This window comes from Vanacampus margaritifer, chromosome 7 (assembly GCF_051991255.1).
Source record: "Vanacampus margaritifer isolate UIUO_Vmar chromosome 7, RoL_Vmar_1.0, whole genome shotgun sequence".
Classification (NCBI taxonomy): Eukaryota; Metazoa; Chordata; class Actinopteri; order Syngnathiformes; family Syngnathidae; genus Vanacampus; species Vanacampus margaritifer.
Window position 1 is genome coordinate 655,106 of NC_135438.1, and position 13,714 is coordinate 668,819.

At 44.7% G+C, this 13,714-nt stretch overlaps 2 protein-coding genes across 5 annotated transcripts; one reads left to right on the top strand and one right to left on the bottom strand.

Annotated features, from left to right (window-relative positions):
* Window positions 1–1,028: 1,028 nt before the first annotated feature.
* Window positions 1,029–6,252, top strand: LOC144055265 (uncharacterized). 2 transcript variants are annotated; one of them, XM_077571097.1, is made up of 4 exons: window positions 1,029–1,265; window positions 3,391–3,699; window positions 4,440–4,597; window positions 4,905–6,252. In XM_077571097.1, the coding sequence occupies exons 1-4, from the start codon at window positions 1,256–1,258 to the stop codon at window positions 5,496–5,498; spliced, it is 1,071 nt and encodes a 356-aa protein (XP_077427223.1). In that variant the 5' UTR covers window positions 1,029–1,255; the 3' UTR covers window positions 5,499–6,252. The 2 variants fall into 2 exon arrangements, with proteins under 2 accessions (XP_077427223.1, XP_077427222.1); XM_077571096.1 differs by having other exon boundaries at window positions 1,033–1,381.
* Window positions 6,253–6,303: 51 nt separating this feature from the next.
* On the bottom strand, window positions 6,304–13,211 carry ltv1 (LTV1 ribosome biogenesis factor). Of its 3 annotated transcripts, XM_077571094.1 has the most exons (11): window positions 13,017–13,210; window positions 12,356–12,487; window positions 12,031–12,222; window positions 11,676–11,763; window positions 11,328–11,457; window positions 10,219–10,447; window positions 9,916–10,043; window positions 9,706–9,845; window positions 9,157–9,209; window positions 7,882–8,082; window positions 6,794–7,060 (listed from the first exon to the last, which is right to left on the bottom strand). In XM_077571094.1, the coding sequence occupies exons 1-11, from the start codon at window positions 13,017–13,019 to the stop codon at window positions 6,947–6,949; spliced, it is 1,410 nt and encodes a 469-aa protein (XP_077427220.1). In that variant the 5' UTR covers window positions 13,020–13,210; the 3' UTR covers window positions 6,794–6,946. The 3 variants fall into 3 exon arrangements, with proteins under 3 accessions (XP_077427219.1, XP_077427220.1, XP_077427221.1); XM_077571093.1 differs by lacking the exon at window positions 9,157–9,209 and having other exon boundaries at window positions 6,304–7,060; window positions 13,017–13,211; XM_077571095.1 differs by lacking the exon at window positions 7,882–8,082 and having other exon boundaries at window positions 13,017–13,211.
* Window positions 13,212–13,714: the final 503 nt, after the last annotated feature.

The window sequence follows — 13,714 nt, forward strand, 5'->3', positions numbered from 1 at the left end:
GCTGCTGTTTGCGAGTGCTTCTTGAGTGACGTCATCGAAACGCTCTTCGCTGAAAAGTTACCTGCTATGAGGGAAAAAACAAAATGGTGACTCTCCCGTCGGTACGAGGACAACTTGTGAACTCTCGACGGCGTCTCGTTGCCACTCAGCAACGCCGCCAAGTGGTAACATTTGTTGTTTTTGCTTTCGAGGGGAATCCCAATCGGCCTCTCCCACGAGCTCTCAAGGCGAATTAATTCTTAAACAAAGATGGCTGATTCCAGTTTGTGGTCTCAGACTTGAAAGGGGCGTTCCCGTGTACACTTACTGGTATCAAGTCTGACGTCACACCTTCCTCGAATGCAGCATGAGACCTGATATTGAGACTCGCCCATTCCTAGTTGCATCTTTTTCACCCGAAAAAAAAGATGACTTCTTTTTTTTTTAGAGCCGTAAATAACATTCTTAAAGCTGTGGTCGAGATTTTAATGACTGTTTTACGCAGAATATTATAGTATAAGTCTAGAGTGCCCTCTTGTGGTTGTCTGTGAAATTATTTCCACCGGGATTTAATGTACAGTAAACAAAATCTGCATGTCAATTTTACAGAACAAAATAGTGTAAAAGTAGAACGTGCTTGTTTATATAAAGTATCAGCGCTGTAGAAGCCTATGCTAGCAACAACATGCTAGTTGATCATTGTCACGTCATTAAGCTGTGAGCGGCCACTGTCACCACTTTAACAAAAGTCACTCGACAGAAGTAACAGCCAAAGGTCGGCTTCAAATCTTCAAATTCAATCGTGACTTGAACCCATGCTACGAGGCTCACGTGACCCTCTCGCGCATATTCGGATTCATTTCATCGGCTAAGAGACCAAGAATCGGTCAAAACAAAACAAGATGACGTATCCGCTGTCCCGCCGGCTTTAACGGTAGAAGCGCGGTCACGTGCTCCCGGCCTTTAAAAAATAGTGACCAAAAACGTATTTATTTTTTCATTTGACTTATTGATACTTGTAAATCATTTGTACAGTAAATCCTTTGTAATCTTTCCTTTCATACTAGGTTTTAATTTTAAAGCGAGCGTGACGTCATCCAGGTGTCTTCCGGCTGAGCCGAGGTCAGGTAAAGCTGTTCGGCTTCCTCAGTGAAAACAGCAGCGAGGAAGCGAGCGGTCGCCAAATCGTCCGACTGGAAGAAGCAAAAAAGAAAACCAAAAAAGAAAACCCGCACGAGTTGTTGGAAGTAAATCACGTCCTGGTGTGACGTCACGAATGCTTTGGGGTGAGGGCGCGCGTGGATTTGGGATTTTGCATTTGGAGTGACGGCAATGCGGGCGAATGTTGCATTCACGGCCTTCCTCCTGCTGTTGGAATCCGCGCGGTCGTCACTGCCTGCCGGTTCGTTGACTCCACTTTTGTCTTTCTTTCACTTCTCTTCCGCTTTGACGACTTTTCTTTTGATTATTACTCCACGCACTTTTAAATTGATCTTTTAATAGACGTTGTAGACGAATTACTCGTAAAGGTTGTTTTCGGTGACGTTTGTTGAGTTGGTTTGCGAGGGTGGTCGGGATTCCTATGCGATCCGTTTTGTACGTAAGTCGGAACACGAAGTAGATTTAATATCGCAGCAGTTGGCAAAACATATTTGTTGCGTTCATTTAATGTAAAATTGTAAAGTCCATCCATTAGTTTTGCAAATTATTTTTAAAAGTGAAATAACTAGTGAATTGATTTATTGTAAATATGTAGTTTGTTTGTTTTTGAATTTGAATTTTTGACTATTCTGTTTGCTTGTTGAACGTGCAAACACATTGATTGGCCTAACAGAAAATATTGTAAATAAAAGGAGAAAACATATTAATGGTCATCATTAAGCACCGTTGACGTGTTCAAAAGGAAGAAGTCAAAAGAAACAGAAAAAAAGATGTCCTTGTAGCTTTTGTTCTTTGTGTATTTCGACCTGTTTCAAAGAAATACAACAGACTGCGTATAAGATGTCAAAACAAAGAAAGAATTAACACATTTGCGTGTGGATTTTGCACTTCAACCTTTTAGCACATTTATAAATCGCGACACCCTCACAAAACACACACAAAAAAAACATTTTCATTCCGCTCAAACTAAAACATTCCAAAAGTTTGTGCAGCAGTTTCTGGACGCAGAAATGAATTCCCACTTGGGTTCCAAAATGGTTCCCCAAATTGACACCCCTTTACGTAAACACACATTTGCTAAACATTTGTCCTTGTTTTGAGATTTTTGTAGGCACTTGTTGTACTTTGTCAAAGTCTTCTCAGTTGTCATTTGTAACATCTTGCGAGGTTTGCGACGCAGCAGGAAGTCGTGCACGACGCAAACTCGCGTACTCGTCGTCAATCGATTAAGATGACGACCCATCACATTTTTTAACCCGATTAATCGCACCTGAGAATTTGGATTCATGACGATTGATGACTTCATTCAAAAGGCTTTCAAGCAACACTTTTTGCCCGCCAAATGTGACGAGCGCTTCTTGCGTCTTCATTCTTTTGACATTTAATGTTATGACGTTGCTTCGTCCTCTTTTTCGAATCAAGGAATTACTTTCATCATTTAAAATGAGAAACAAAGACCCCAGTAGTTTGGCGTGGACAAATATTCCGCATGTCGCACGCAAACATGTCTTAAATGTTGGACTTGAACGCACGTCGTCGTGTTTATTGCGCAATCACAAGCTGCGCTCGCGTTTCACGTAAACATCCGCTAAAAGATCGTCTGCGCTCACAACATTAATTGATTCATATGTGATTCATGCGATCATATTTTTGTGGTGAATCAATGCTCGAACTTTGACAGCAGCAAGTCTAAATGTGCATCGCTTGACGACATATTTTTGACTCTGCTGCTTTGTAACGAGTTGGTCCCAATTTTTATTTGAATTTTTCATTTTTCGTGTCTTGCGTTTACGACGCTTGTTTTGACCAAAGCAAAAGCACAAAGTCATAAAGACGCTCACACTTTTATTGGCCTCAAAGTGCAACATTCAAGGCGTGTCCGTGTTAATGTTCGCAATTGCCAACAACGAAGGCAATCGACGAGTGTTGGCTTCTCCCAACTTCAATTTGCTGCAACTTTCATCTCAACAATTTGCTTTCTCAGTCCCACATTTCACGTACGCCTCAAATCCAAACGGGCTCGAGTTTTGCCGCCGACGAGTCAATATCGTTATTTTGGCAGCAATGAACAATGTTGATGAGTTTTACGGCCACGTGACGGGTCAGGGTTAGGTGACCTTTAACCCTAACTCTGATTTATGTGGCAACTATAGACAATTGTAACCCTGAGGGTAATCCCGGGTAATCCCGCCCCCCCCCCCCCTTTTTTTAACAATTGCTTAGTCGGCTCATGCCTGGTTTGTTTTTCAGCGCTGCCTCCGGCTCCGCCCACCGACGTGACCGTGACGTGCGACGATGGCCCCGCTGCACGCTGGCAGTACGCCAACGACGACGAAGTCCGCTTCTTGGTCCACGTGGGCGAGTCGTGGCGATGCTGCCTGCAGGACCAGACCACGAGGCGCGCCTACCGGAACCTGAGCGTTTGGGTGTGGGAGTCGCTGGACAGCGTCATGGATGTGCACTACGTTAGCGTGGCGGCCGTGGCGCCCGACGGACGCTCGTCCGCCAACGCCTCCGCCACCTTCACGTACAACATCTTCAAGATGGCCGACATCACGTGTGAGTAGAGCCCGCTCGTCTGTTTGCCAAACACTCCAGTCCAACCTGACTCGACTTGAGTAAAACTTGACTCAAACACAAGTTGACTCGACTCAAACCTGACTCAACTTGTACATGACTCGACTTGACTCCAATATGACACAACTCGATTCCAACGTGGCTCAAACTTGACTCGAGCGTGACTTGATTTGAACGTGACACAAACACAAGTTGATCAGACTCAAACGTGACTCAAACGTGACTCAAACGTGACTCAAACGTGACTCAAACGTGACTCAAACGTGGCTCAAACGTGACTCAAACATGACTCAAACGTGACTCAAACGTGACACGAACGTGACTTGAGCTTGACACGAACGTGACTTGGCTTGAACGTGACCGTAACGTGACTCAACTTGGCTTGAACGTGACTCGAACCGACAAGTCTACGCCGTTAGCACTTTGTTAGCCTAATAGGCAAGTTTCTGAATGTTTCCATCCACAAGGCAACTCAACGTGCTTTTACGCGAGGAAATAAGCATCGACAAACACAGTCGTTAACAGAGCAAGAAAAGAAAAGTAGGTTCCAAAATTGACAACGTGAAAACATTAGACAGCAAACTTATGTTGAAGTGAACGGCGCAGCTTGTTTCAACAAAATCGGCGCTTTGTCTTCATCTCGCTGTCAACAAACTCCGTCGGTGCGAGTTGAGCGCTTACATTTAGCAGGAGTCGAACCGTGTCTTTGTTTTGCGGCTCAGGCAAGTTGGACTTTCCCGCGGTGGACGTGAAGGCGGGCGAGGCGGACCACGCCGGCGCCGTCGTCAGCTTCCTCAACCCGCTGCGGCACTACCCGCAATTGAGCCGCGCCACCAGAGGGGGCGCCGTCTCTTTGGACTTCCGCATCACGTTTGACGGCGTAAGAACACTTTGCCGCCTTTTCCTCGCCGGCGCCGACAGACGCGCGTGCGTCGGCGTTTTGGCAAATCCATCTTTTTTTTCTTGCTGCGCTGTTTGAATTTCCTGCAAAAATCTGCGTTTGTTTTGCGGCTTCTTCAGGCCTCGTCACAAAAACACTTTTTTGGAGGAGTGACTGAATCGTTTTTGTCTTGCAATTTAATGTGTGAACAAGAAAAACAAATCAAATCGATTCATAAAAAAGTCCTTTTTTGTGTGTGCGTAGAATGACTTTTGTTTTATGTTGTAACGTGTTCATGTGTAAACAGCAAAAAGCGGCTGACGTGTCGGCGAGCTGCCGGCCGGAGCGGAACGTGTGCATGGCGGACGTGATCTTCCCGCCGGATTCGTCCCAGTGCGTCACGGTGGCGGGCCACGTGAGTGACTCGGCGGGCCGCTCGCTGGCTTTGCGGCCGTCGGCGCGCACCTGCTTGCGGCCCCCGTCCGCGCAAAGTCCGCTGCCGATCGCCCTGCCGAGCATCCTGGCGGGGGCGCTGCTCGTCTGCCTGGCCGTCGTCGTCGCCGCCACGCGGAAGCCGAAGGTCACCGAGGCTCTCCCCAAGTGTCTTTCCAAGGTTCCCCTGGACCCTCCGGTGGGACGCTGCTGCCCGACGGATGGCGGAGACTCCCGGCACAAAATGACGGTCCCGCTCATTTCCCCGGCGGACGACAACACTTCGGGCGTTTCCACTGAGATGGAAAGTCTTCCTGACCACCTGGAGGAGGGGGAGGGGGAGGGGGAGGGGGAGGAGTCAGGGGGGGAGATGGAGGAGTCGGAGTCCAATTACGACCGCGTCCACGTGAGCAGGGAGGTGGTGGACATTGGCGATGGAGAAAAGGTTTATTGTTACACGGAAAGGTAACAAAAGAAGAAGCAAGCGGGAAAAAGAACCAACTTTGGCGCTTGACAAACGGACCTTCACTTCCCCGAAAACAAAAACATTTGATCATATCATCTCAACTTTTACGTTTCCTGACACCATTTTTTTCTAATGACTAAGAACTCCTTTTCTTCTCATTTTGCTCTTATTTTTCATTCCACTGCCCCCCCCCCTTTTTTTTTGGTCTCTATTTGAATTTGAAATCTTTCTTCTCGACTATCTGCTTTTCCACAGCAAATTCTGTTTCTGGGTTTTAGTTTGGGTGTTATTTGAACACTCAAAAGTGAAGAAAAGGCTCAACTCCGACTCATTGACTGCAGGCGAAGTTTTCTTCATTCGGGCTCTTTTCTCCTGCAAATTTTTTCCTGGATTTTAATCACAACTCTGGCTTTGAACGATTCCGTTTAATAAGTTCTTGATGAAATGATATATTTATCATTATTTTGTTCACAAGTTAACGTAGAAAAAATATGTGAGACATAAAAAAAAAGATTTCCATATTTTCACGTGTACAAAACTGAAAACAAAGCAGATATTTTTGCCTTACAGGCAATTTGTGTTTAACGCAAGTCGTGCGAGAACAAGAAAGAATTTGGAGGTTGGCGTCCCACTTTCTCCATTTGCGTTGAGAAATGAAAAAGGTTCCAATTTGAAAAAGTTGATCATGAAATGGGTGAAGCCGAACAAATGTTTCATTCTTGCTCATTGGTTGTAATGTAATAAAGATTTCTTGGCATGTTTTGTTTTGTAGTTGATGTTGCATTGTAAGAACAACAATTCACACGGATTCGTTTCTGATGCTTTCATTTATTGGGATACAAATGAGATTTTGAGATCTACAAAAATTTCACTTGATACCAGACAATTATGGAAGACTTTTTTTTTTTATTTACAATAAAATAAGCCATGATGTAATGAGAGAAAAAACAACAACACTTGAATTGAAATAACTGCATGTCAAAAAAAAAAAAAATGTCTGAAGATGCAAAGATCAACTATTGCGATCGCGGCGATGACGAGGCAAAGGACTTTGTTGCCTTCATCGTGATGAAGATGATGACGTGTTCCTCGCACCTGGGCCAATGCGGCGGCCGTCCCGCTTCAGTCACGGCGCCAAAAACAAACACGCACACACTTTTTTTTGGCATTTCATTTGTCAATCAAAGCCGCCTCGCCCATTTGGGAATGTGCGGGCACGCATCACGCACACACGCACAAACGCACACACGCACACACGCCCTCTTGCCCAACGGGAAAAACGGGTCGAGACGAGAATTTCTCATGGATAGAAATGTCCTTGTGTTTTTTTGTTGTTTTTTGTTGAAGAATCCGGCAAAAGCCACCAACTGATTTCCGAGTCTTGAGGAAAGCATCAAAAGAAAAACAAAGCCCCAAAAAGTGTTCGGGCCCGAGTTTGCGTCCGGCGCCGCCTACGAGAGTTTGAGGCCCCGAATGTTGTTCCTGATGTTGAGCATCTGCTTCTCCTGGCGCACCTTCTCCTCCTTGAACGCCATCTTGTTGGCCTTCTTCTCCACGCGCCGCTCCTGAAAACATCAGCGACGCCGTTTCAGTTCAACGGCAACAAATAAACGGCGCCGTTCATTTCCCGACGTCGCGCTTGCCTGCCGAATATTCCTGCGAGAAAAACGTGGAATCCTCAAATTCATTTCCAGCCCAATATCGATTCATAAGACCATGAATCGATTATGATTAACTCCTTCCCTCGCAGCCATTTTGACTGAAGCAACCCCCTTTTGCTCCTGGTTGTTTTACTGGGTTTTGCAAGGCTCATCGATTATTGTGTTCTGTTGCCATAAAACCTCGCAAAAGAACGATTAGTTTCTCTTCTTTCATCAGAAAAAAAGTCCATTTCTATCTGTTTGTGTTTTGCAGTAATTAGCATTTGAATATAGCTCAGTTTGATGATTATTCAACATTCTTGTGGGAAAAAAGCTTGTTGCAAACATGATCCTGGCTGATTTCTTATACTCTGCTGCCACCTGCTGGCCGTTTTTATAATAACTATCACGCTGCACCAAAGCCTTCTTTATGCTCTAACATGAAAAAAAAGAAAAAGAAAAAATTAAACGTATAAATACGTCCTTGGGACACTTAAAATAAAACATATTTATAAGTTTTGGGTAGCAAATTAGTTATTTAAATATATCTTTCCCATACATTCAGAAGAAATGGCAACATTTTGGCCAAATTGACCCTACAATTGCTGCTTTAAACCAAAATGGCCGACTTCCTGTTTAATTTTGAGTCTTTAAGACTTTTTGGTGCCCCCAATTTGTTGCCAATGGTTGAAAGTGGCTGCCGGGCGGCCCTGATTATTTCCTGCGTGTGTTTGCCGACGGTTGACCTTGCGCTCCTCCTTGACGGCGTTCTTGCGGGCCTTCCTTTGATCCTTGCTCTCGTCCTTGTCGCGCGGGACGGCGGCGGCGCGGGGCAGGTCGGCATCGTTGATCCTGCTCATTCGCTCCGCCTGCTTGCCGGTGGGACCCGCGGCGGCGAGGACGTCCAGCGGGACGCCCGTCTTGGCGGAGACCCGGATGGGCTTCACCTGGACGGCAAAACGACAAGCCCGCGTTTACGTCAGGGCGGCTCGGACCGGCGACCTCCAGGGTCGGCAAGCGCCATCTTGGACACACGCAAAATCGTTTACGATGAATCGTTATGGACAACAAAGTGCGGCGCTAAATAAAGCTGCATCTTAGATAGAACAAGCGACTGACTTTTAAAAAAAGGTGTATTACTCCACTAATTGCCTTTATATATATTTTTTTAAATTTAAATTACAACTTTTTGTCTTTGAAAAATTCTTCTCACTACAACAATTTTTTTTTTTTATTCCAACAAAATTTCCGACTGTTGTTCTAAGACGACGACTCTTTATTTTTATGTCTTTGAAATTGCTTTAATTTAAATTATTTTTATTTTTTTTTTATTATTTGTTCATGCAAAGATGATGACTACGTTTGTAAATTTGGAACTTTTATACTGACAAAACAATTCTGTCGCGAAAATATGATTTTACTCACCTGAAATGAACGCATTTGCTCACAAAAAGTGTATAAATATAAAACATATTAACATAATAATATAAAATGTCAAACGTTTAAGTGTCCCAAAGACGTATTTGGACGTTTTTTTAAAATGCTTGAGCATGCAGAAAGCTTTGATTTCGCCTCTCAATTGCAAAAAACAGTTGAAGAAATGGTAGTTATTACACAAACGGCCAGCAGGTGGCAGCAGAGTAAGAGATGAACCAGAGCCATGTTGGAAAAAATCTCTTTTACTCCCATTTCGAAATAGATTTGTGAATAATGATGAAATTTAGCTAGATTTTAATGCTAATGGCTGCAAACGGAAACAAAAATATACAACTTTTTTTTTCCTGATGAAAGAAGAGACGAATGTTTCTTTTGGTAGGTTCCGTGCTTTTGTAGCAATAGAACACAAGCTTCTGCGGGCCTTGCAAGATCAAGTTAAACTGCCAGGAGCGAAGGGGATTGCTTCAGTGAAAATGGCTGCGAGCGAGTGCATTAATCTGCTGTTTAATTGCTACAACATTTGGGGGTGCGCGCGTAAACTGTGTTGGGATTGTGAGGATGTCCTCGGAGTTGTTGATGGTTACCTTGGCAGGATTGAGGATGACTTTGGGTCTGTTGTAGATGTTGGAGTAGGTGCCTGCGGGAAAACACGCCCATTCATGACACTTTCATCGGCAAAAATGCCCTTGGCGGGCTGTCATGTGCATGCCGCAACAACAGGTGGCGCTACCACAAACTTTTTGAAACGTTAGCTTCAATTTGTTTGGGGCTTTCATGTGGATTTGTTTCTTTTTTTGGAATCTCTAATGTCAGATTATTCTGCAGATTATTTAAAAATATATATTTATCTGCACTTAGACAATGATTGAAATTACTTAAGTAATCATTTAGACCAGGGGTGGCCAAGTTGGGTCCTCAAGAGCCACTAACACACCTGATCGATGATCAGGATCGTTATCAAGCTTCTGCAAAGCGTGCCGATGAGCCGATCATTAGATTCAGCTGCTCCGAAGGAGGGCGACAAGGAAAATAGGCAGGATAGGGACTCTTGAGGAGCCAACTTGGCCACCCCTGATTTAGACGGCGGCACTTGAACAAAGGATTGCATTTGTGATTTTTGTGGCGGTCCTCACTGATGATGCTCTCGCAGTCCCACTTCTCGTCCGGAGCTTCGATGACCAGAGTTTCCATCTCCTCCTCGTCATCATCATCCTCTTCCTCCTCTCGCAGGACAGGAAGTTCCTTTGGGCCCAGGTCATCGGGCCTCAGCGACCTGAAGCACAAATGGCGTCGGCGTCGGAAGCTGCCGATGACGAAGATGACGAGAGAAGCGGCCCACTCACTCTTTGGCTTTCTGGGCAAAGTAGTCCTTGATGACCTCCTCCAGACGGGCGCTGTCGGGCGCGATGTAGCCTTCAAGTTCGGCGTTGTCCAGAGCGCCGATCTCGTCGTCGTCAAACTGCTCGTAAAACTACAACGAACGCGATGTTCACGATTGTTGCCGGAAATGTGCTGACCGTTGGCTGTGTTGTAAAGTTTCACAAACATCAAAATCTTCAGGCAAAAGAAGCAAAGCGGGCTTTGCTTCTTTTGGTCTACGACATCAGCGGACTTTCACGACAAGACGGCGGAACCCGCGTACGGACCTTCTCGAAGCGGTCGTCCAGCAGGCTGAGCTGCTCGTTCCTGCGCATCACCGACGACGTCATGGAGTAGTCCGTGAAGCGAGTCCTGGTCTCTTCCTCGTCAAATAAGAACTCGCCGGCGTCGCCGTCCGCGTTGGAAAAGTTGCTGTTCAAGTCCTCGTCCTCGTCCTCGTCCTCGTCATCGTCCGCGTCCTCCCACGAGTCGTCGTCGTCGTGGTCGTGGCGGCTTCTGTCAAACAAAGACGTTGGCAAGGCTTGGCAACAAGACGGAAATCCCCACAAAAACACCATTTCTGATGTTGATCTATTTCACATTTCAACGGATTCATTCTCAACTTTTGCAATCTTTAGGGCCGCTTTAGTCCACGGGTGCGTCTCATAATGACCTCGTTTACCAAAACTGCCAAACTGTGGCAGGGTTTTTACTTTCTGGACCTGGATTTGCCACCTCTGCCGGTGAGTGACATGGGTGCCAGATGTGACCCTTCATGCCATTGAAGGTGGCCTGTGAAAGCTTGACATCATTTTTTTCAAGACTTTTTGTGGCGCAAGTCGAGCTGTCAAAATTTATCGACAAGTTATCAATTATCAAATTAATCGACAACTATTTTAACAATTGAGTCATCGATTTTGGGGTAAAATTGTCCAAATCCTCAGATTTTTAGCATATCAACAGTAATTGTTCATGAAAGAAGACGTATTATCTTCTGTGTTCAAAATAAGACGTTTTCAAACATCTGATTTTATTCTAGAAAACATTGACCGAATCATCGTACAACATCAATCCCCCTTTTTTTCCCCATCACTGTACGGATTCGAACTATGACCAATTACTGCTTAATAAACAGTAATCAGGGAAAAAATACACTTTAAAATGAATCCGATGAGTCGATTAATATATTGAGTAATCGATTTAAAAAATATTTGCTCGTGACAGCACGAGATGCAAGCAGCTCACGTCAGTTGTGACGCGTTTCCAAATACGGAAGCTGCTAAAAACAACAAAACAAAAAGAATACTGGCAGAACCGCTCGAATGAGACGATCAAAAACGATTTGTGGCCCAGCGCCACGTGTCAGATTGTTTCCAAAAAACGGGTCAAGCCTCACCGGAGCTTTGCACACTCGGCACTGTTGGCTTTGGCGACGAAGTCGTCCTCCAGCGCGTTGTCGGGGTCGTCAAAGTCAAAGTCCTCGTCCAGGCCGGCCACGATGTCAGGGTCCATGTCCAGACGCGGCCCTGACACCAAACGCAGAATCGGACTTCATGTTCACCAACTTTTCGCTCTTTAAGAGCAATACGCTACGTGCTGCTAAGTCATATGATAATGAAATACTTTTAATCAAAAAAATTTGAATGTGTCGTATTGATAAAAAAAAGAAAAAAAAAAAGAGTTCTCACAAGACGTGCATTGATTTTCTTGTTTTTTGATGGATGTTGGCGTGGCACGAGCTCACCTGAGACGGGCGCCGCTTTGTTGAGGAGACCCACGTCCTCTTCGAAGTCGGAGGCGAACACCGACGACGGCAACTTGATGCTCACCGTCTTGCGAGACAACAAAGTCACGTGACTTTCCCAGCTCCGCAACGTCAAAGAGTTGCGAGGCGTTTGCCGCATGGACCTCCCCACCGACCGCAACCCTCCCTTTCATTAACACACCATTTTGTCCACGTGTGCTTTATTATGTTCGGTGGGCCAGATTTAAGAACGTGGCGGGCCACACTTCACCCGGCTGGCATCGAAATGATCATTGACGTCATCGCTGGCAATATATTCCGATAACATGATATCATGGAGATAGATAGAACTTACGGGTGCAACCTGCTCCTTCTCCTCATCCTCACCATCATCATCATCATGAATGAGACAGCGGGGCGAGGGCCTGGCGGCGGCGAGCAGCTCCGTCTGTCCGGAAGCTTCCTTCAGATGCTGCAGGTAATCGTAGTTGTCGTCAAAGAAGACGCCGAACTTCCTCTGCTCCTCCTGCCGCTTTTCCGCATCCGCCTGCCGTGACACAACATGCGGCCCGCAGCCGCCGAGTTACCGCTCACCGTCCACAAATCCTTCCACAGTAAGAGAACGCGATATTTTGTGTTGATCGTATCAAAGGTTGACTATCGAGCAGAGAAAACGTCACCTTGGTGGCCGGCAGCAGGACGTGCTGAGGCGCTTTCTCATCTGCCGCCAGGGGGTCCCTCTGGCTTCTGTGCACAAGGTGGAAGGTCACCGCCTTCTTCTTCTCAATGAAGGACTTCTTCTTCCGGTGAGGCTGCCAGCAAACACATGTGAAAAGAGCGTCACGCTTGCCAAACATCTCATCGTGCTGGTTTATCTTCGCTCAAAAAGGGGACGTACGAATTGAGACTGCTTAGTAGAGATAAACCAACTATACCAATTTGTACAAGAGCAGATAATATCTAAATAATAATCCAACGTTAGGAATATTATTACTGGACCTCTTTTTTTTTATGAAGGTGGATGACTGTTTAGCTTCCTATTACAAATCTCAGACTATGACACTGATTATTCATTCAAATATTTTGGGTTCAATCGATGTGTTGTTACTTTTCACGTCAGCTGCACTGCTTTGAGACAATTTAAATGTCCTAAAACAAGAAGAGCATAATGTGCTCCTCGACATCAGAAATAAAACACTTTTGCAAATAATATGATTTAGAAGTTGTGTAAGGATATATAAAAAAGGAAACGTTATTCACAGCAGCATGTGTTTACCCGCGAGCAGCAAGGTTAGCTTGTTAGCTAGCTAGCACAGACGCGTCCAAAACATGGTAGCTTACCATTTTTTCTCTCTCGTTTTTCTCGGGGTGGGCTTATAAGGAGACTGTCAAACTGGACGCTGATATAGTTTACTCTTTTAAATTTAATGTCATTTACAGTTAAAAGAAAACAATTAGGCAGAGATGTTTGTCGGTCACGTTGATTCGAAGCGCCTCCATCTTGTCGTAGTCGTCATCACCGGACGTAACCATTACTCGTACACAAAAGGGGTTGTTGTTGTTCACAAACTAAACCTCGCGTTAGACATTAATAGTTAATATGCTCTTACGACGTATAATATTTGAAAGAATAACACGTAACAAATGTTTGGAGGGACAAAGAAAATGAATCCGGTAAGTATGCTCAATTGTTGAGTTATCCCACAGCTAATGGATTTTGGGGATTGGTATGGTCAACTTTATTGACAAAAACTAGAAATCTGGCTTTTGCTTTCTAATAACTCAATGATCACAATCTTTAGTCACACCATAAACCTAAATAAACATTTAATTTATATTTATTTATTTTACACATTCGGGATCGGTTGAGATAGGAAATTATCGACTAACAATTCAAATTAGGTAAAACTGGAACTTTTTTTTTTTTAAATTGCAAACAGACAACACAACTTTCTCAAATATCAACATAAAAATATAATCAATACAATATCAATATCGTTGAAACTCAAAATAACATGAACATATACAGATCAAAGAAA

Coding starts and splice junctions, on each gene's coding strand:
- LOC144055265 (XM_077571096.1), top strand. CDS start 1,312: ATGCGGGCGAATGTTGCATTCACGGCCTTCCTCCTGCTGTTGGAATCC. Junction 1,382..3,390: donor GCGGTCGTCACTGCCTGCCG/GTTCGTTGACTC, acceptor TTTGTTTTTCAG/CGCTGCCTCCGGCTCCGCCC. Junction 4,598..4,904: donor TCCGCATCACGTTTGACGGC/GTAAGAACACTT, acceptor ATGTGTAAACAG/CAAAAAGCGGCTGACGTGTC.
- ltv1 (XM_077571093.1), bottom strand. Junction 10,044..10,218: donor TGGACGACCGCTTCGAGAAG/GTCCGTACGCGG, acceptor CGTTCGTTGTAG/TTTTACGAGCAGTTTGACGA. Junction 8,083..9,705: donor GGACTGCGAGAGCATCATCA/GTGAGGACCGCC, acceptor TTTGCCGTCCAG/GTGAAGCCCATCCGGGTCTC.